At 38.4% G+C, this 20474-nt stretch overlaps 1 protein-coding gene across 1 annotated transcript in view; it reads right to left on the bottom strand.

Moving 5' to 3' along the window:
- LOC116869619 (circumsporozoite protein-like) overlaps positions 1-20474 on the bottom strand; it is a 528805-nt gene that overhangs the window by 263901 nt on the left and 244430 nt on the right. The window contains exon 3 of the mRNA XM_032860907.1: positions 12520-12588. Within this exon, the coding sequence (XP_032716798.1) occupies positions 12520-12588 (69 nt within the window). The remainder of the gene's footprint in view (positions 1-12519; positions 12589-20474) is intronic.

The following is a 20474-nucleotide window of genomic DNA, read 5'->3' as shown; positions in this document are numbered from 1 at the left end:
CAATCATTCTCATCCTTTTCTTTCCCCAGCATCGTGAAAGATTACATACACACACACACACACACACACACACACACACACACACACATCCTATAAAAGATGAAGCTATCTTTATCTTATAGAGCCGTATCCCACTATGGAACTAAAGACTTTTTAGACTAATCGCATCATTCTGCAATCACAGCCTATATCTTATTTCCCAAATTCCAAAGAGGGGTACTCTAAGATTCTATGGGCATAAGAAAGATAAATAGTTCTATCAAGCTCCACTACAGTGCGGAGAGCCCTCAGTGCAGTGTAGCAACAAATCCAATGAAACCATTGTTGCTTCTCCAGGCGGCAATCAGCAACTAAGTCCATCTCCACTGAACCAAAAATTTCTAAGAACAACTATTTGGCTTTTATTCTCTTTATTTCTTGCTTCCCCCCTGCTTGGTGTTAGCAGAGAAGGTTTCTGTACCTCAGGCATTCATCTATAATTTGCCACTGGGCATTTATATCGATAAGAGGATTCATATTGAAGTAAGACCACTGGTTTCCCTAACTTATTCTATTTTCCACAGTCCCAAAACATCAAGATGTCTCCCCATTTATCCCACTAAGGACCGCCTTAAGTCTTAAGTCCACAGATTATCTTAGAGAGCACCACTGCCCACTGTTATAGTCATGCTTCCCTTAAGGTAGAAGTGAAGGAGTCACCTACTCCGGGTAACAGCTTATCATGGCTCACATCAAGATGTTAATATCAGACGAACCCAGCAAGCTCTTCTTGTTCAACTCATGACTTCTTGCCACAGCCAAACATTGATTCATTGACTGTTTACTCTAAAGTGGCCTCTAATACCTACTCATGTTTCAATAATAGCCAATTCACTGCTGATCCACTAACAGGTGCTTTAGAATCCTCATTTGTGATTAAATGAACAAATATAATATAGAAAGGGTACAAAAGCCTCACTGTTTCCACACCTCATTTTTTATTCCAATGTTAATGATGCATTTTGATAATTTTATAGAAATCCCACTACTATGACACAAAAGAATCATGAAGAAATCTGAGCTTACTTCTTAAAGTAGTTAAGTATTTGACTGCTAAGATAAAACATTTGCACCACTGACTTCTCTCTTCCTTCAACAACTATCTTCAAAGAACTCAAAGGAGTTTTAGTCCAAGTGGGTTTTTTGACTGGATAAATACATTTATAACGAAGTGAGCAAAGACGTATCTTAAGAGGTTATGTTCCACAGTCTATATGTAAGTCAACATATTGAATGCCTTCAAAACTACACTTGAAAGTTCCTTCAGAAGGCTTCACATTGGATATCAATACATGTTTCTTGGTACGTTCAACAACTTCTCTTTTCCTTCAAAGATGAAACAGATTTCTCTGTTAGTATGCAAAGATGGATGGTTTGCATTTATGAGTCATTCTATACATAAAGTATGCACTTTTGAGCAGTAAAATCACATAATAGGGCAGCATGATGGTGACTTCATGAGGGCCCTCTGGTAATGGAGCCATTTTGGGTAACGGGAAATATAGCAACTCATCTCACCAGCACTCATGCTTATTAAAGAGAAAGTCAGGTGGAATCACTGGAACTGTTTAAATTGCTTTCTCCCCCTTTCCTCTATTTCCCAGCTTTGTTTCTGATAGTATTGACCAGAATTGTTCATTTTAGTGTTGAAATAAAACTTGACATCATTTGAAGAAAATGGACATCATACAACAATCTTAATTTTATCCTCCTTTCTTCTTTCCTTCATTTCCTTCCTTCCTCCCTTTCTTAATAGCAGAAAGCCCTAGAGGTCCATCCATGTTATGGCAAATGGCAGGATTTCCTTCTTTTTATGGTTGAATAATGCGCCACTCTATATACATAATACATTTTCTTTATCCATTCAGCCACTGGAGGACACTTGGGTGGTTTTCCATGTCTTGGCTATTGTAAATAACACTGCAATGAACAGGAGGGTGCAGATACCTTTCTGAGATAGGGATTTCATTTCTTTTGAGTAAATACCCAAAAGTGGAATTGCTAGCTTACATGCTATTTCTATTTTTAATTTTCTGAGGACCCTTCATATTATTTTCCATGCTGGCTGTACAAACTTCCATTCCCACCAACAGTGCACAAGGGTCTCCTTTTCTCAGTTCCACCTCTAAGAGCTGATATAAATTTCAGTAATACTAAAGGTAATCAGAAAAACAGAATTCTATAAAATATAAAATAGGTACTAGAGAAAACACAACAGTTGTGACTGAGCATGATTTCTTAAAGTCTGTATGTTCCATACATGGAGGAAAACAGCTCAGGCTCAACCCACACTGCAACCAGTGAGATAGAGAAGCGAATTTAATAAGAGTGGACAGTAAAACTAAGCTAGATGCAGAGGTAAGCCCAGCAGATCCACAAAGTTTCAGCTCAGGCTTGTTTTGTTAAGCACAATAATTAAGGAGGTGGCATGTGGGCAGAAAGAAGGTACAGTTTAATCAGCAATACATGTCAGAGAGAAGGTCCAGGTGACTGATGAGAACATGGAGAACAACAAAAGTGTGTCTTGTTTCCTGGACATGTGTGCAAAATGACTATATTCAATTCCTTGGAATCCTGGACCAGGGTGAGAGCTCTGCCAAGAGTTAGCTAGTCTAGGAAGACTTAGAGTCAGAAGAGCAGAAGGGTTACAATAATTCACTTAGAAACCAAGCCCATTTGTGTTGGAGTTCTAGCTCTGCCACTCATCAGTAATAGTGAGGACTCATTAGATGGTACAGTAGCAGAAAAGCCAGTGTTCCAATGATAGAGAAGGATCAGAGAATAAGTTAACTATGCATACTACAGCAGAAGGTTTAGTGCAAGAATGCAAGGCTGGAATTGGTCAACATAGGGAACTAGGTGAAGGTGGGGGTGGGGGAGTGAGAGCAGTAGACCAAAGGCTGGTTTCATAGGTATGCTAATTTGCTGCACATGGTGTGTGTATTTTGTTTCTAAGCACAGGGTCCCACACTTGGTTTAATGCTTTGCTGTTGCAATCTTGAAATTCTCAATAATTTTTTACATTGTGCATCAGACCCCACAAATTACGTAGCTGGTCCTGGGTAGGCCATTGTGGACACCAAAGACACTTCAGACACTGAAGATATTGCCAGCAGCCACAGAGGTTGAAATAAAGCTTCACTGATTATGACTGGCTTAGATTTGTCTGGCTCTTGCATGGGTCTTACATGGCAAGACAAAGAATCCAACTCTAGAGGATGGAATAAGGCAAAAGCAGGGCAACCTAGACAGGGGTGCTGGGGGTGCTATGAATAATTACCCCAGGACAAGAGGCATAACCTGTGACTCTCCAGTCAAACAGGGAGAAATGGTCACTGCATAAATAAGCCATTCTAGCCAACTATTCTGAAGTGATTCCTACAGAGCAAAATTGGCAATAAATACAGAAGATATGATCAAGACCACAAAGTGTGTGTGTTCATAGAAAATTCAAATCTATTTTTGGAGGTAGGAGAAAGCGTAGTTATTATCTTATCTTTGAAAGGATGATCAAAACAGAATAAAATTTTATGTAGTCAAAACTTATGTTTGAAAAGCTGCCCATATGGTGATAATTCTTGCAGCTGGGTAAATGAGTATATGAGGTTCATTATACTATTCTCTCTACTTTCATGCATATTTGGAAATTTCATAATAACCATTTTTAAAAGTAAAAAAAAAATTAGATGTTTTTGTTGATACTATATCAAATAAATATTTCTTAAATCCTCTAATATATTATTTTATTTTATTAACTTGCTATAAAATTACTTTGAAAAATAAATAGGAAAACAATGTGATTTGAGAATGATTTCAGCGTCAAGTGTTCTCAAATTACCCAAGTAAATAAACAGTGCTATTGCCAGAATTTCTATATTGAGGGACTTAGGGATATAAATTTAATTGGAGAAAAAAATCAGAAGTTCTGTCTTGAAGCTCTGTTTACATAGAAATCACATTATTTTTATTTAGATTTCAAAGTTGATTTTGAAAGGCCTGGGATGACTGTGATGGAGCTTAAGGGAAATTAAAGCTCTTGTATTAGTCACAAGAGGTTAGATGGTACTACAGATCCAAATTAACTACAAATCCCAGAGGCTTAGGAACAACTGAGGCTTGTTTCTGGCTTGTGGTACTGCCAGTCAAGGATTAACAAGGCACTCTGCTCCCCTCACTCACCCAAGGAACCCAGGCCAGTAGAGAATCTGCCATCTAGTAACTGCGCTAGCTGGTGGAACACATGGCTTCCTCTATTCCTGTGTCAGGCAATAGACTACAGAATCACACATTGTCTCAAAACATGAGAGTCACATCACTTCCACTACCATTTCATTGGCTGAAAACAGTAATATAAAAACCATCTAACTGCAGAGGGATCAGATGGAATATTTGGTTAGTATTGCTATTTCCACTATCTCCCAACCAGTCTTTTGGGCACTGCAAGAGAAGTACAGCTCAGGATTTCTGGGGTCTTTAATCTTAGAATCTGAGCTACACACTGAATGAGAATTAAAATGTCATTGATCGGTCTAGAAATATTTGTTCAACAAATTCATAATGAAAAGAAGATTACAGGGTGAAATTTCTGTCTAACTTTTTCAAACACTAAATAGTATTCATTTTCATATAAGAGGCATGATTAATTCAAACGAATATTAACATTTCATTCAAACCAGCATAGCTGAACTTTCAACTACCAATACTTTCCTAGCCATTGCTATGGATAATAGTAATGTTTATTTTAAGATGAATGATTGTTTTAGTCATCTATTCCTATATGACAAAGTATCACCTTGGCTCAGTTGGTGGTTTCACTTAGGGTCTTTTGTGCAATTACAGTCAAATGGTGACTAGGGTTAGAATCATCTGAAGGCATCTTTTCTCACTGGTCTGATACTTCTACTGAGATGGCTGAAACAGCTGGGAGCTGGCTGGGCATCTCTCTTTCTACACAGAGTCTCCACAATCTTAGCTTGGACTTTTCTATAGCATGGAATTCTCAAGATAGTTGGGCTTCCACAAAGCAGATAGCTTCTCCTATAATAAACATTGTAAGAGCACCAGACAAAAAGTGCAAGTCTTCTTAGCACTACACTTAGAAGTCCCATGGTGTCGCCTCATTCCACTCCATTGAGTCATGAGGCCAGCAATGCTCCAAAGAAAGGAAAGAACCCAAAGGTGTTAGTTACTAGGGGGCCATGGTTCATTGGGGCACCATCTTTGGAGACAATCTATCATTAATCAGATATTTCATTTAATCCAACCCTAATTTCCTTTATTCCAAATAATTCATTTTCAAATGCAAGTCCAGATCTGTAAGGGTTTATAGTATGTCAAGTTTGCTTTTTCACAGGTTTTGCCTTATCCTTTAAAAAAACTGTAAATGGGACATGACAGTTTGCAAATGCATAAGAATTGGTATTGCAGATCTTCCCTGATCTCTAGATTTATAATGCTAGCATGTCAACTGGATGTCAACTCTAGTTAAGAACATTGCCACTTCGCTATTCTGGTGAAATTCTCAAATACAGGAGTGCAAGTATCAGGAGGAATGCAACAGTCAGGGAGGATAGTGCAGGTCTTCCATTTTATATGTATAATCACATAAGTTGTGTGTGCATAGACATATACACATGTATACATTTATATGTATATATAATAGTTATATATGTATATATACACATATGTGTGTATATGCATGTGTGTGTGTATATATATGTTTATATATAAAATATATCTGTCTAAAGTAGATGGCCTGGCATTAGCACCTAGGCCAAGATGTTCCCTACTTAACAGAAACAATTTACAGAACATAAACATCAGATTAGACAAAGTTACTTCGTGACCCTAAACTTTACGAAATAAGACAAAAACAAGACTGCTCCATAACTACATCCAGGCAGAAAGAAAAACAAGACCACTGTCCAAACCACAAAAGTGGCCAAACAACCCCTTTACCCCAGGATCATGAGTGACTGTTGCTTCATTATCACTTATATCTTTAGCTTTGCTCCATGGATCCCACCTTCTGGATAAAATTATTAAGATACCCAATCATAGAAATATCCCCCCTTCCTAACAGTAGTCAATCCAGAACAAATCCTACTTCCTTATCTCTTAATCATCTAGTCATCTAACCCAAGCCTGAATCCCATAATAAATCCCACTGAACAGTACTCTCTTAATCAGATTTCCCTCATTTTGCATGCTATGCTCTCTGCTTCAGAGCAGCAAGCAAAATTAAGCAACAACTCTACATTTGCCTTAACACATGTGTTCTTGATAGTCTTTAGCTGATGAGCATTATAATAATAATTTTATATAACATATGAAATGTTTTCTATTGTTTAAATTGCAAATTTCGACAAATGCACACACAGATAAATGGGGTCAATTTTGTTCAGAATCCTGAAAGAGAATAAACTGGAAGTTTGTCTCATTTGTCTCCATGGGCTCCAGAGCATCAAACAACACTACACATGTTCCCAACATTGGGGTTCATCACTGAAATCCCATGGCAACCACATTAATCTCAAATGCATAATATAGACAACATAAAGGCAACATCAGATTGACCAATGATTCAGAGTGTGGACTCTCCTGGCCACTGTCAGCCTATACTTCTCCTACCACAATGCTTGTTATCAGAACTAACACCGAGAGAAGGTAAAATGCATTTACTTAAATCAACTCATGATTATCAGCTTTGATGTGAGCCTTAGTTAAGGAAAAGGTAGAAACAAATGATTTGGAGAAAAAGAGAAGAAAATATATATGGATTTGAGGTCCCTCTTTCCCCATTCTATCCCTGCTGTTACGTCATACAACTCATTCCATTCATTCATCAAATACTTCATGAGCTCTACTACGTGCTGAGTGCACAGATTTTTATATACAAGTATGAAAAATTATATAAGATGATCCAGGAAAGATACTCACTGTAACCTTTTATAAGTGGACTGCGCCCAGCTACGTTCTTTTACCACATAAACCCAGTGAAACAATCCATTGCTCTCTTCTTCTTTCATTTAACATCAACCCTCCAAGATAACCAAACTTGTGCTGTCAACTTCTCATTCGGCTAGGTCTACTTGTTGCTAGAAAATGACGCTGGGATACCTGGTTGAATTCTCTTGAGAAAACAGTCACATACTGCATTTTTTTCCCTAAAATCCACAAGTTATCCTTTTAATGAGATGAATTTTAATGTTCTTACCTACCAAGGACTACTCTAAACACAAAACTTACGAAGTTACAAAGTTTAAAGGGCTAAAGAGATGTCAATCAATCAATTGATCATTACTGACCAAAACTTTATAGTGAGCTTTTAAGACATGATGCTTGGATTGGTGCCAATTATCCAAAAGAAAAACTTTCCATTTCTAAGTCATAGGAAGATAGCTACTTCTTATTTATAAGGAATGTGCTGAAGAGGAGATAGGAAATATGATGGGAAATACAGAAGTTTTCTAAAGAGAAGTATACATATGCATAAAAACATCACAATTTTCGTTTCAGATTTGAAGATACCAGTAGCCAGTCACCATTCTTATTTGCCTGTGTCACTCAAAATTCAATTCATAATGACTTTTACTTCATAGATATCTGTAAGTTTGTAAGATACCTTACAAACTGAAAGCATTAGAAAAGACACTTTTTTCTTTTTTTTTAACAAAGAGGTTCTCAAATTATTCCAAATAAAACACCAAATTATTGCAGATTAAATAAATGGCATGGGGGGTGGTGCTGGGTGGTGCAGTCAGTTAAGTGGCTGATTCTTGGTTTTGACTCAGAAAGTGATTTCAGGGTTGTGAGATCCAGTCCTACGTCGGGTTCTGCATGCAGCTCGGAGTCTGCTTGAGACTCTCTCGCCCTCTCCCCTGCCCCTCCCCCCTGGATGTGTGCACTCACTGTCTCTCAAAATAAATAAATAAATCCTAGATAGATAGGTAGGTAGATAGATAGATAAATAAATAAATAAATGTGTTTTTAAATAAAACTTACTAATGAACATATTAAGATCTATATTTTGAAGATTGTCTATTTGCAAATAGACTGATCCATACTTGAGTGGATACAAACACTTGTTTCAACGAAGAAAGTTAACTGGGCAAAATAATTTCAGAATAGAAATAATATCTAAAGGCCAAAATGTAGTGCTCCAGTCAGTGCAAAATAGAACTATTGGTAAAAATGGTTTTCAGCGGCCTTAAGTTAGTCTGAAATCTTCAGGGAGTTAGTATTGCCCATTGGTGAAATGACTGGGTGCAGCCACTCTAGAAAATAGTATGGAGCTTCCTCAAAATGTAAAAATAGAACCACCCCATGGTCCAGCAATTATACTAATAGGTATTTACCCAAAGGATACAAAAATATTAATTCAAAGGGATACATATATCCTAATGTTTTTAACAGCATTATCTGTAAGAGCCAAATTATGGAAAAAGCACAAATGTCCATTGACTGATGAATGGATAAAGAAGATATGGGGTGGGTATATATATATATATATATATATATATATATATATATATATATATATGATGGAATATTATTCAGCCACAAAAAAGAATAAAATCTTGCCATTTGCAATGATGTAGATGGAGCTAGAGAGTTCTATGCTAAGTGAAATAAGTCAGAGAGAGACAAATGTCATACAATTTCACTCATCTGTGCAACTTAAGAAACAAAACAAACAAGCATAGGGAAAAAAAGAGAGAAAGACAAACCAAGAGACAGACTCACAACTACAGAGAACTGATGGTTACCAGAGGGGAGGCGGGTGGGGTTAATGGGTTAAATAAGTAATGGGGATTAAGGAGTATATTTGTTGGGATGAGCCCTGAAAGTGCTGAATATTGAAGTCTTGAATCACTAAATTGTACACCTAAAACAAATATTACACTATATGTTTACTAGAATTTAAATAAAAACTTAAAAAAATAAATCTAACTAAATGGACAGGAAAAAAAAGAAACAGGAAGGTGCTGAAATCTAAGAACCAACCCTGTGGTGGTTAACTGGACCAACATAATTAAATGTTTGGGTTCTCAATTCCCTCACCTATAAAATATTGTCTCTTTATCATAGAGATATTGAGAGGATTAAATGAGATAACCCATGACAAGAAATTGGTGGACACCACAGAGTAAACATTCAGTAAATGTTAGGTATGATGATAATGATGAAGAAGGAATGGTGATGATATTAATTCTCAAATGAGCATGTATCTACCTGTACCAATTCACTCATTACTATGTCTACATTTGTATTCATCTGAGCTTTACAAATAGTGTTATGAAGACAAATAGGAAAAGGTCCACTAATAAAATAAAACTAAAAAAAAAAAAGAAAAAGGTCCACGTTTCCTAATGAATAAATCCATGACAATTTCCTTTCTAAACTGTTCTGCTGATGACAAAAATCAGAGGAAGACACAAAGCTAGGATCCAGGATTGAGTTACAGTTGTCCTTTCAACCTCAGGCTGAGAATTTGTGTAGGTACTTTCAAAAACTGAAGGCAATAAGCCTATTAAACACAAAAGACAAAGGTTTTGTAATAAACACAAATTTAGAAGGGAAGGATTAGCTCATGAGTGACAAAGAGGAATAATTATTCTGTGTGGGATGGGGGTATAAAAGGATTACTACCCACTAGGCCAGCTCCAGAGAATAAATCTCAGAGTTTTCAGTAGCTGCAAGTCTGGTGAACCTGTAAATATTCACATAATATTTCTAAAGTTAAAGTTAAAACCCACTGTTATACAACAAAAGAATAAACAGCATCATGCCATGGTAGGTGTATCAATCAGAAAATAGTCAGAAAAATTGCTGGAAAAACAGAGTCCATAACAGGCCGTCAAAGAGAAGGAATTTAATATAGGGAACTAGTCATAAGGCTATTAGGAAAGCCAAAAAAACCAGAGAGGGAAGAATGAGGACACTTCCCCCTTCCCTGAAGCTTGAGGGACCACAGAGAAGGTACTCAGAAGCCAGAATCAAGGACTGTCTCACACTAGCTAGATCCACACAGAGGTACTGAACATGGAGATATACTGCCCAAAGCAAAAGAAGGGAAAGATATATCCTGGGTTTTCCCTTTCTATCTCTTCCCAACCAGACATTTAGCTGTCAGTTAACAAGGGAGCCTGGGAACATAGATGTCAAGAGATGGGCATGGAGTAGAACTGAAAGCAGACAATTGACCAGCACAACAGGTAAATGCCAAGGAAATCTACCAAATATAAAAAATGTACCACTCCTCTCAGTTAGGGTTAAAGGGGATCCTCAATACAAAACAGATGTCACCAATACTAGTTTTGATCAGGCTACCATTTGGAAATGTCATCAAATTAAGCCAAATGGCACTGCAAAGATTGAAAGACTGCCAATATAACCACATTTCTTTCAACATATGAGAAGACAAAAATGAAACCCCTTTTGGTAGCTCTTTTGCTCCTGGATTTCACATAAAGGTAAGAATTCAGAGGACACATTGGGAAATGTATACAGGATGGTTACCATTTTAATTTGGCTTGGATATCAAAAACTACACAAAAACCATCTAATCATTACCAGATTTCAGTTAAAAGGGTCACTGGAATATTGGAAAGCTAAAAGGATACATTCTGAGAATTAAGGACTGTCCCAAATACCATCCTGTCTTCACTTTTCTCTTTTCACTGCAAGATGTAAAAAGTTTGCAGGACCAGTCCAGAGTCAGATTCACATTAGACTATTTCCCTAGGAAGTCTTCAGAAGAAATGTGTGGGCTTATAAAACTGAGTAAGTTCTAGGGAGAGAAAAATCACACAATTGTAGACCAACTGAAATCATGTAACCTTGGACAATATAATCTCTGTGTCTCACTTTCCTTAGACTGTGAAGATCAGATTAGAACATCTCCCCCATCTTCAAGGTGAATGCAGGGATGTGACCAGTGACTTGCTCAACCCAAACTCTGGAAAGTGTGAGAAGAGAAATCAAAAACACTGATTAAAACCCAGTGTGCATTTTCAGGAGATGCAGGAAGTCAAAGAAAACTGGATATTCAAAGTAATCTCCCAAGACTGGAGCCACTGCCCCTCTTTCTGGGTTGCCTTTCTTCTTAGCTCACACTCACAAAGCAATATATCCTTCCAGAGTTAACAGAAACTAAACAAAGCTGATGCCAATGGAGGCAGAGCCATCACCTCAAGTTTTTTCCACCAACCAATCAATATAAAAAGAGGCACCATGGGACACCCGGGGGATGCAGTCAGTTAAGCATCCAGATTCTTGGTTTTGGCTCAGGTTGTGCTCTCAGGGTCATGAGATCAAACCTCACACTGGGCTCTGCACTCAGCATGAAATCTTAAGTTTCTCTCTCCCACTGCCTCTACCCCTTTCCTCAATGTGCGCACTCACTCTGTTTCTCTCTCTCTTTCTCTCTCTCTCTCAAATAAATAAATAAATAAATAAGAAAAAAGAGGCACTGTGATAAAATAATGCATAATGGAAGAATGTATTTTTCCCATTAATTTCTTTAATATTTTTATTGATAAGTGTCAATTTCTTACAAAGAAGTTGCGAAGACAAGATAAAAGGGAATATAACACTAAATTACCACCCATACTAAGTGTCTACAGAGAGCCAATAAAATGTGGGAGAAAATGTGACTATAAACCATTTATAATGTGCTTCTGCTACCGTCACTCCAGCCTGCCTAAGCGACCTTAAAAGTCTAAAAGAGAATTCGGACCAATAAAGCAAAAGACAAGACAGAGCTTATTTCCTGTTGGTCTTGAGGTAACAAATTCAAGTCCTACCCAGCTTTTAGAGTCTAAAGTTAGTGTTCTCACCATATGCTGCTTTAAATAGAAGCCCATGTAGTCACCTGTGTAAATGGCTTACCAACCCAAAATTCTTGCTTTTTTTACACACAGAAACATAACGGTGCTGTACTGGTTTAACTTGTTTGACCCGAACGCAGATTTTAATCATCCTGAGTAACAAGGTGAAAAAGTGATTATTTGCAGTATCAGTGCATTTTCAGATATACCAGTATATACACTCCTAGAGATCCTATGTGCCATACACACACACACACAGGCATGCACATATGCACAGACATGGGAACATACACACTTTCCTAGAACAGAAAGGACAGAGAGAAAATCTTTGGTTGAAGAATAAGAGGCAAAATCTATTCTAACGAATTGCCAGATTGACTTCGTTAGCTAGGCATGGAGGAGGGCTTTGAATGTGGAACTTGGGCATTTCCCTCTCACTGTTCCCCTCACGTAGCCCTGACTGGAGACTCAAGGTGAGAGAAGTCACCAAAGAGAAACTCCACAGCCTTTTGCCAAGGGGCCACCTTCAAGGTGAGAACAGGCAAGAGCCTGATACCCTCCACGTTTGCCCAGTGACCAGGTAACTGTACTTTGAAAGGCACTTCGGGGGAAAACAAGCATGACGAGATTCTTAAAAAGAGCATGTTACCTGATGTGGCTGTGAACTGGACCATCTGCTATAGGAAGGAGCCCCCGAAGACTTGCTGGCCGAGGGTCTCTGAAAAAGGGAAAGGGGGGGAGATTTCATGTTGTCACACAAACTGAATCACTTTCTATTTCTCTAAACAAATTATTTATTCAGTGTCTACAGCTCCAAAAATTAACGCAGTCTTAGACCATCTCAATTTACTCTCTGTTTCATTTCTTTTAAAACACATTCTCCTCAGTGAGTATAATAATACAAACACCAGAGCCAAAACATCTGGATCCAACTCACAGTGTGTACTTGTTGTTTGACCCGGTGCAAGTCATCCAGATTCTCTCTGTCTCCACTTTCTCTTCAGTGAGACTAGAATAATAATTTTTATGTCACGGGATTCTTGAGGGGATCAAATTTTGTATGGTAAGGTACTGTACACATAGAAGCTTTAATTCAACAAGCAGAAAATAAGGCACATTATTATAAGTTTCCACATGAAACCAAACTGGTATACAGATATCCACATTAATAAATGAGGTCATTTGAGTCTCTTAGTATAAAGAGACCGTTCATCTTGGCAAAGACCTGACCGTACCATTGTTACCAGTTCTCTGGGCTTGAAAAAATGCCATAAATTCACTGTAGATTATCTCATCCACAGCCATTCTTAACACCATTTGGCAGGGGGGTGGGGGTGGACTTCTACCAGAGAGGCTCAAAAAAACAAAACAAAACAAAATAAAACAAAACTGCATACGCACATCCTCGGCATTTCCTCCCTCCACTCCAATGAGACAAAATGTAATTTTGGAGGGGCAGGAGGTAACAGAGTTCTGGGAAACACTTTGCTTTTCTGGTAAAAGGGAAAAGATAATGCTTTGACCTTTACCACTACTTCTTCTTTCTCTCTAAATACAGATACAGTGCATGGAGCTGAAGCAACCATTCTGTGACCAAGAGGAAAAAAGGCCAAGAGAAGAACAGAGATGCTAACCCTAAATGGTCTTCTTATGCAGTTTAACCACAGCTTCAGGCTGCTACTCTTGCAGCCTGAACCTTCTTGGGTAATTGACTATACTCACATTTTCTACCCCTTGCAGAAAGTTGTGGATACTTCATGGCAGAGGCACGAAGATGTGGAAGTGATTGGCAGGTTTGGAGAATGACCAGTAGACCACTACAGTACTGCCAACTCCTATACTCCCCATCACGGCATTCCATCTGCCTTTCAGGACCCCTGTGCAATTCTGTGCTGGCCTTTGCTGTTCCTGACAGCTTTCCTGAATCTCTGCCACGGGAAGCTGGCATGCTAGCTAAGCACTGTGTTCTGCCTGCTCGATTCAACTCTCCTTTCACATCTGCCCGTTTGAGGAGGCAGACATGGGATCAGCTCCCCTGCCCCACTGAGGCTGATGGGATTGGACGCTATAGCACAATATAAGAAGCATTTCTGATTTCAACTTGGGTAAAGGGAGAACTATCAAGGAAGTAGCTGGAAATTAAACTAAAGCTTAATCATATTCCCTCAATGAGAAGCAGTAGCAATGAATTTCAAACATATCTAACTTTACCAGTGCATGGCCATGTACCTTCTCTTAATGCCATTTTCCTAATTGTGAAATAAGAATAATCTAGATGGTCCCCATGCTCTCTCCTTATCCAGCCCCAAATCTAGTCAATTAAATGATGCTATGCTTTACTGATTATAGTTGCAACACTGGACTTCCATGGAAAGATTCGATTCCTCTCAATGTTATGTGCCTAAAATACCAAAGAAACATCTGAAACCTCTGTTACCTAGAAAATGCTAGTGATCCAGAATTAGCCCATTGCCTGAATATTGTAGCAGATCCCAGCTTCTCTGCATTTTTAGGAAGGGGCCATTGGCTGATTTTCTACCCCAATGATCTGGGCTTCAGTAGAATCTCTTCAAGTCTCCTTAAATCATAACCTTTAGGAATTTACCATCAGATTAATTTTTGAGACATCATATGTTGAGAATGTAACTTATCATAGTTTCAAGACATAACAGAGGTTTCTAAAATTAAACCATAATTTTTATATTATTATCAGAAAAATAAAGTTTTATGGGTTTTTTTAATTGAGATATAATTGACAATATTATAGAAGTTTAAGACATCAGAGTTGATTTGATACATCTACATTTTGCAATATGGTTATCACCCTACTGCATATTGTACATTTTATATAAAACATGTATATTATATATAACATATATACCTCTTCTTTATCCACTCATTTGTTGACAGACCCTTAAGTTATTTCCATATCTTGGTTATTATATATAATGCTGCCAGAAACACCAAGTGCAGATATCTCTTTGATATCTTGTTTTCTTTTTTTTTAATATCATACAGTAGTTCTATTTTTTCCATTTTTTGAGGAACCTTCATACTGTTTTCCATAGTGACTGCACCAGGCCCACCAAGAGTGTGCACAAGGGTGCCCATTCCTCCACATCCCCATGAACACTTGTTATCTCTTCTTGAAAGCTTTGATTTTTTTTAATCAAAATAAAATGATGGTAATCAAATTCAAGACTTGAGCACTAACATTCAAAAAAATATTTTAAAGAAAAGTGAGATGTGTGACCTACAGCGTCTGAACCAAATTATTAAGGAACCTTGAAGCGGGAAGGACAGAAAATGGGTTTCTGTGGATTTTAATGCAATAAAAACCCAATGTGAAACACACAGCTCTCCCTTCTTGAAAGGTGTCAAGATACTTCCATGCCCACGCTTAACTTTCTCCTAAAGGTCACATTGCACTTCAGCACACAAGTATAATTAACTGTATAATGGTAATTGCAGTCCATTGTGATTCACACACTTCATGTCCTTTCTAGTGCTAAGGATAAATGTAAAAGGCCAGAGAAACAACAAAATAACTGGTCAATATTAATTACAATTTTAAAGACATGGCCATGTCCCAAATCGTAGCATAGCTTCTGATGGATGTGACTGTATTCAAAAATCAGTTTCATAGCACAAAACACAATATCTGGTTTGATATCTTTTTGAATAAACTAGCCATAAGGTGTGGTTTAGATTTCAGTCTGGACAAAAATAAACTCACAGATAAGTAATTGATCATATCCTCCATCTCCCCCTCTTAGTGCCCTTAGCAACCAGTGGTTAATCAAAGGGCAGTATCCAGATCAGAATAATGAGGCAAGCTGGTTTAAAATGCAAATTCATTGACCCCAGAAATTTACAAATCTCTGGAAGAGGGATCCAGCAATTTGCATTTTTAAGAGGTTCTTCAAGTGATTCGCATTTAATCTTGGAAGCAAGGAAACATCCCAGAATATTCCCAGCACACACTTCTACTGCTACATGAATCCACTGAATAAGGATGATGATGAGTAGAGGTATGAAGACCCAAGGATATTATTGATAGTAGTTTTCTCTAAACAGACAAAATGAACTCTCAAAGTCCAGAGAAATATCTCTGGAAATTGTGGGAAGATGCTTGAGGAAAAAGAATCTGATTTTTAATCTACTGATATAGATTGAACGTTGAACCACCACAGCCCAATTAAATGGCTGGGTAAGGGTTGCAGTTTAGATATACAACTCCTGTCCTTGGAAAACCTTCCCTGAATACCAAGAACTGGCTACTCTACTGATGTTTCCAGCACATCTGCACTTACATCTTAGCAAAACTTCTGTTACTCTCACTTGTAATTGCCTTCTAAATGCAGTTTCCTCTTGTAGAGTGTACATTCCACAAGGTTATAAGGGAGGACAGGAGAGAGTTGGGGCTGGGTCTTATTTACTCAAATAACTAGGCATGCTTGTACCAGGGATATACTAAGTGCTCAGTAAACATCAAATTAATTAATAGGTTTAGCAGGCTTGATCCTATTCAAGTTTAGCGAGTACGAACAGGGGACTACGACAATGGAACCAACATGCCTGAGGACAAATGCAGTAAAAACTGGTCAAATTCCAGAGCCTCAGTGGCTGCTATAATATCTTAGGAAGTCTGGCTCAGACTTCAGAATATTAGGGTAAGGAGTTCCCTAATGTGGCTTCATAGAAAATACCAACTGTTAAAGTCAATAGGGCAAGAAATCAGGGAAATGACAGACATCGCACAGAGGTAGAGAGCATTGGTGAACGGCTACATGTGATTCCATAGGAAATGTCTCCAGAAGGCTGTGAGGTAACTGCCAAAGGACTAGATGATCTACAAAAACAGAGAGAGGCTGGAATTCGAAGAAATATTGAGGCAAAAATACATACCCCAGTTTGCGTCTTCTCTCTCTCCCTTCCCCAGGCTGTGGGTCTCGAGCAGATCCAAGTTACTTACATCAGAGAAGGAAGCTCAGGAGGAGGAGGATGTAAAACTATTTAGTAACAAAAACATGCAGAGTGTGCTATTCAACAAAGGCAGGGAAGTACTATGCAGAAACCTGGAAGACAGACCAAATTCAATGGCAGCTCATAAGTGAGGAAGGCTGCCAGATGCTGCAGCGAGCCAGCCAGCCAGCCAGCCGCCCTACTTCGTCCACAACTGTCCTTTGCTTGGCCAGCTTCCTCCAAGTCTAATTGCCCATCAGCCTAAGACAAGGAACTTCGGGAATGTGTACATTTTTCAGTAGCTAGAGTTCTTCCTGTATTTGGCCTGGAGCATATTTGAAGAACGAGAAATGAAGAACCAATAAATAGTGTTAGAAGGTGCCAATTAGACATCTGCGTTTAACATCGTGGCACAAAAAGTCATTGACAAATACAATCCAGGAACCAACATGGGTTCAGACAGACTGAACTTTGGATGACAGACATGACTTTTGGGATTTTAATTTCAGATGGAAAACCATGTTTCCAACCCCAGTGAGATGAATCATGCAAGAAACAAGACCAAACAGCAAAGGACCTAGACAGCAGTAACACTCTTAATAAGTAAGGTAGGAAGAGATGACTCAAAAACCTTCCCAGGGCAAGAAACTTTGTAAAGAATAAGTGGTAAAGGCTCTACCCACATGTACCTTCATAAGGAGCTACAAAAAAAAAAAAAAAAAAAAGAAAGAAAGAAAAAGAAAAAAGAACCCACATACAACCAAACTCAACAACAACAACAAAAAACCAAGTGCACATACCAAGCCAGTTAAGAAAAGGAAACTGATTAAGAAAAAAAAAAGGGGGGGGTATAGGGTGAAGTTCTGCAATCTCTTTAACAATTTTGCTATTGAAAACATGATTTCAGGGGTGCCTGGGTGGCTCAGTGGTTAAGCATCTGTCTTCAGTTCAGGTCATGATCCCAGGATCCTGGGATGGAGTTCCACATCTGGCTCCCTGCTCAGCGGAGAGTCTGCTTTTCTCTTTCTCTCTTTCTACCTGCCTCCTGCTGATGCTCTCTCTCAAATAAGTAAATTTTTAAAAAAAGAAAAAAAAAGCATTATTTCCTCTTTATTGTTGCAATACCCTGGAACACATATTCCAGCGTGTGCTGCTGCATGGACTCAGCATTTATGGGGGGGCCTATGCTGGGAATGTGAGACACACGAGAAACAGCCTCTCCCCTCCCCATCCTCTGTAAACACCATTACACATTAGTTACCTTCACTCTGGTAAGAAATTATCAAGCTCAGTTATGGAATCCCAGAACTCTGGACCAAACCATCATTGCCAAGAAGTCCTATCATGTTCCTAATGCTACAGAGAATCCTCACAGTTAGTAGCTAAAAGCTGATCCAAATCTTTCCAATTTCAATGAAACTCCTGACTATGAAAGTATATGACAAATAACTCACATAACCTCCATCTTTCTAAGGCTCAGCATTTTCTCCTATTCTTTTCCCAATTAAATTAACCAATGCTGCTTAAGCTTTCTCTGGGTGCCCTCGTTTCCAGCCCCTCTTCAGCCATTTCACTGCCCTTCTCTGGGTCACCTCCAAAATCTCCACGCTCCTTCTTCTCAAGTTGTGAAATCTGAAATTGAATGAGTTACTACTTATTGTGTCCTCAGTCCATTATGAAAATGCAAAAGAAACCTAAGTTAGCCTCAATGCAAAAAAAAAAAAAAAAAAAAAACAAAAAATAACCACAAAAAAAAAAAAAAAAAAAAAAAAAGGGAAGAAAATCCCAACACAATTCCAAGTACTAAACATTGACTTAGTAACTATAGTCAATAGCCTTTGCCTCTTGGTCTTATTTATTTTCTAGTGATGAAGGAGAAATAAAGGAATCTTGTTTAAGGAGACCTAACCAAGTCTTTGTGTTGTGCTTACAAAAAGCAGATGCAGAATAATAGAGACTCCATCTGTCTCCATGAGTTAAAATAGCATATATATTTACTGAAACCAAAATGGTGCTCCCATTTTCTTTCCTAGGGTCTTTCTTTCCTAGTTCTCTGGCCTCTCCCTGCCAGAGGAAGCATTTTGTTGCACACCTCGGATGTGCAAAGTTACTAACAGGCATTGCAAAGATGGCGTTGCTTTCTTCTCTCCTTGCCCTCCCCTCGCTGCCCCCAAGAACCATATTCAAGCCAGCCCTTGTCACTCCTTATCCTTTACCCTTTGTAGGTTCTTCACAGCTCCTCTCACTATCTGAAATTCTCTTGTTCATGTACTTATTTTGTTGTACAGTGTTCCTGTCCCTCCCTAGAATGTAAGTACCAGGAAAAACAGCTTTCTTTTTTTTTAATGCTTTTCTTTCTTAACCATCACTGTAGTATCACACACACAGCAGTATCTTCATATATACCCGCTGAATGATTCAGTGAAGGAAGGAGTAAACTTGGTTCTTACCCTCAAAGACTTTACAGTCTAGTGAGGGAGATGAACACATACACAAATTCAATGCAAGTGGTGCTGCTCTTTCCATCACATATGCAGGTTGGGCAGGCATGTCTTGCATGGGGAGCCATGTGGTATATTACAAGACTTTTCCACAAACAAAGTAAAATGCCTTGCTGTAATAAAATTGGTACATTAGGATCATTTTTCAAAAAGCGGAAGTAAACAATCTTATGGAACGTACCTTTTTCTCATTTACAAAAAGCTGCTCTCTAAGCTAACAATGGTCTTATGTGGGTAGAGCTGATTTTAGGGCCAATTCCCTGGCCTTAGGCTTTGAGTATCCTGGACCAGGAGCAGGGAGTCAGGGCATAAGCCATTCCTTCACCAACAGATGCTGCTTTAAATAACCAGAATGTGGTTTCCAGTCTCCAAGATGACCTCCAAAGACCCCGCTTCCTGATATCCATTCCACCTTCTAGTCCCCTCCACAATGTACCAGGGTTGGTATGCTTGACCAATAGAACATAATAGTAATAAGGATATGTCACTTTTTAGGTTAACTTATTATCTCGGGCATGGCTTATCACCTTTGGGTTCCGTAGAGCCAAGCCATGTCACTAGAGAAACCATGTCATGAGCCACCTTATGAAGAGTCCCATGTGGTGAGAAATTGAATCCTTCCACAAACAGCTACTTGAGTGAACTTGGAAGTTGATCCTTCAGCCCTAGCCAAGTCTTCAAAGACTACAACCCTGGCTAACAGCTTGAGTGCAACTTTAAAAGAGACCCTGACCAAGAGCTCCTGTTCACCTATCCCCAACCCTCAGAAACTGCAAGCTGATCAAGTTTTGCTGTTAAGCTGCTAAATTTGGGGGTAATTTGTGACACAGAAATATATTAACTAATTCACATTATTAGCAGAAGAACTATTCATCTCTTACCATGATACAAGTAAAAGTCTGTAGAAAGCATACAGTATTCTGTGAATCATACCTACCGGAGGGGAAGACATTACACTTCTGAATTACCAAAAAAAAAAAAAAAGAAAGAAAGAAAGTAAGTTTCTAGATTTTTACTCCTTTAGGTTTTTTTTTTTCTTTTTTAAATTAAGTCCCTGAATTTCCACATTGTTATTTAACATGTCTCGCAGTCACTTCCTTCAAGGAGACAGAGAACTGTAAGTCCCTGAAGACACAAG

This window comes from Lontra canadensis, unplaced genomic scaffold (genome assembly GCF_010015895.1).
Source record: "Lontra canadensis isolate GAN:19392208 unplaced genomic scaffold, GSC_riverotter_1.0 scaffold20, whole genome shotgun sequence".
NCBI classification, from domain to species: Eukaryota; Metazoa; Chordata; class Mammalia; order Carnivora; family Mustelidae; genus Lontra; species Lontra canadensis.
This window is presented reverse-complemented; position numbering and strand designations above follow the sequence as displayed.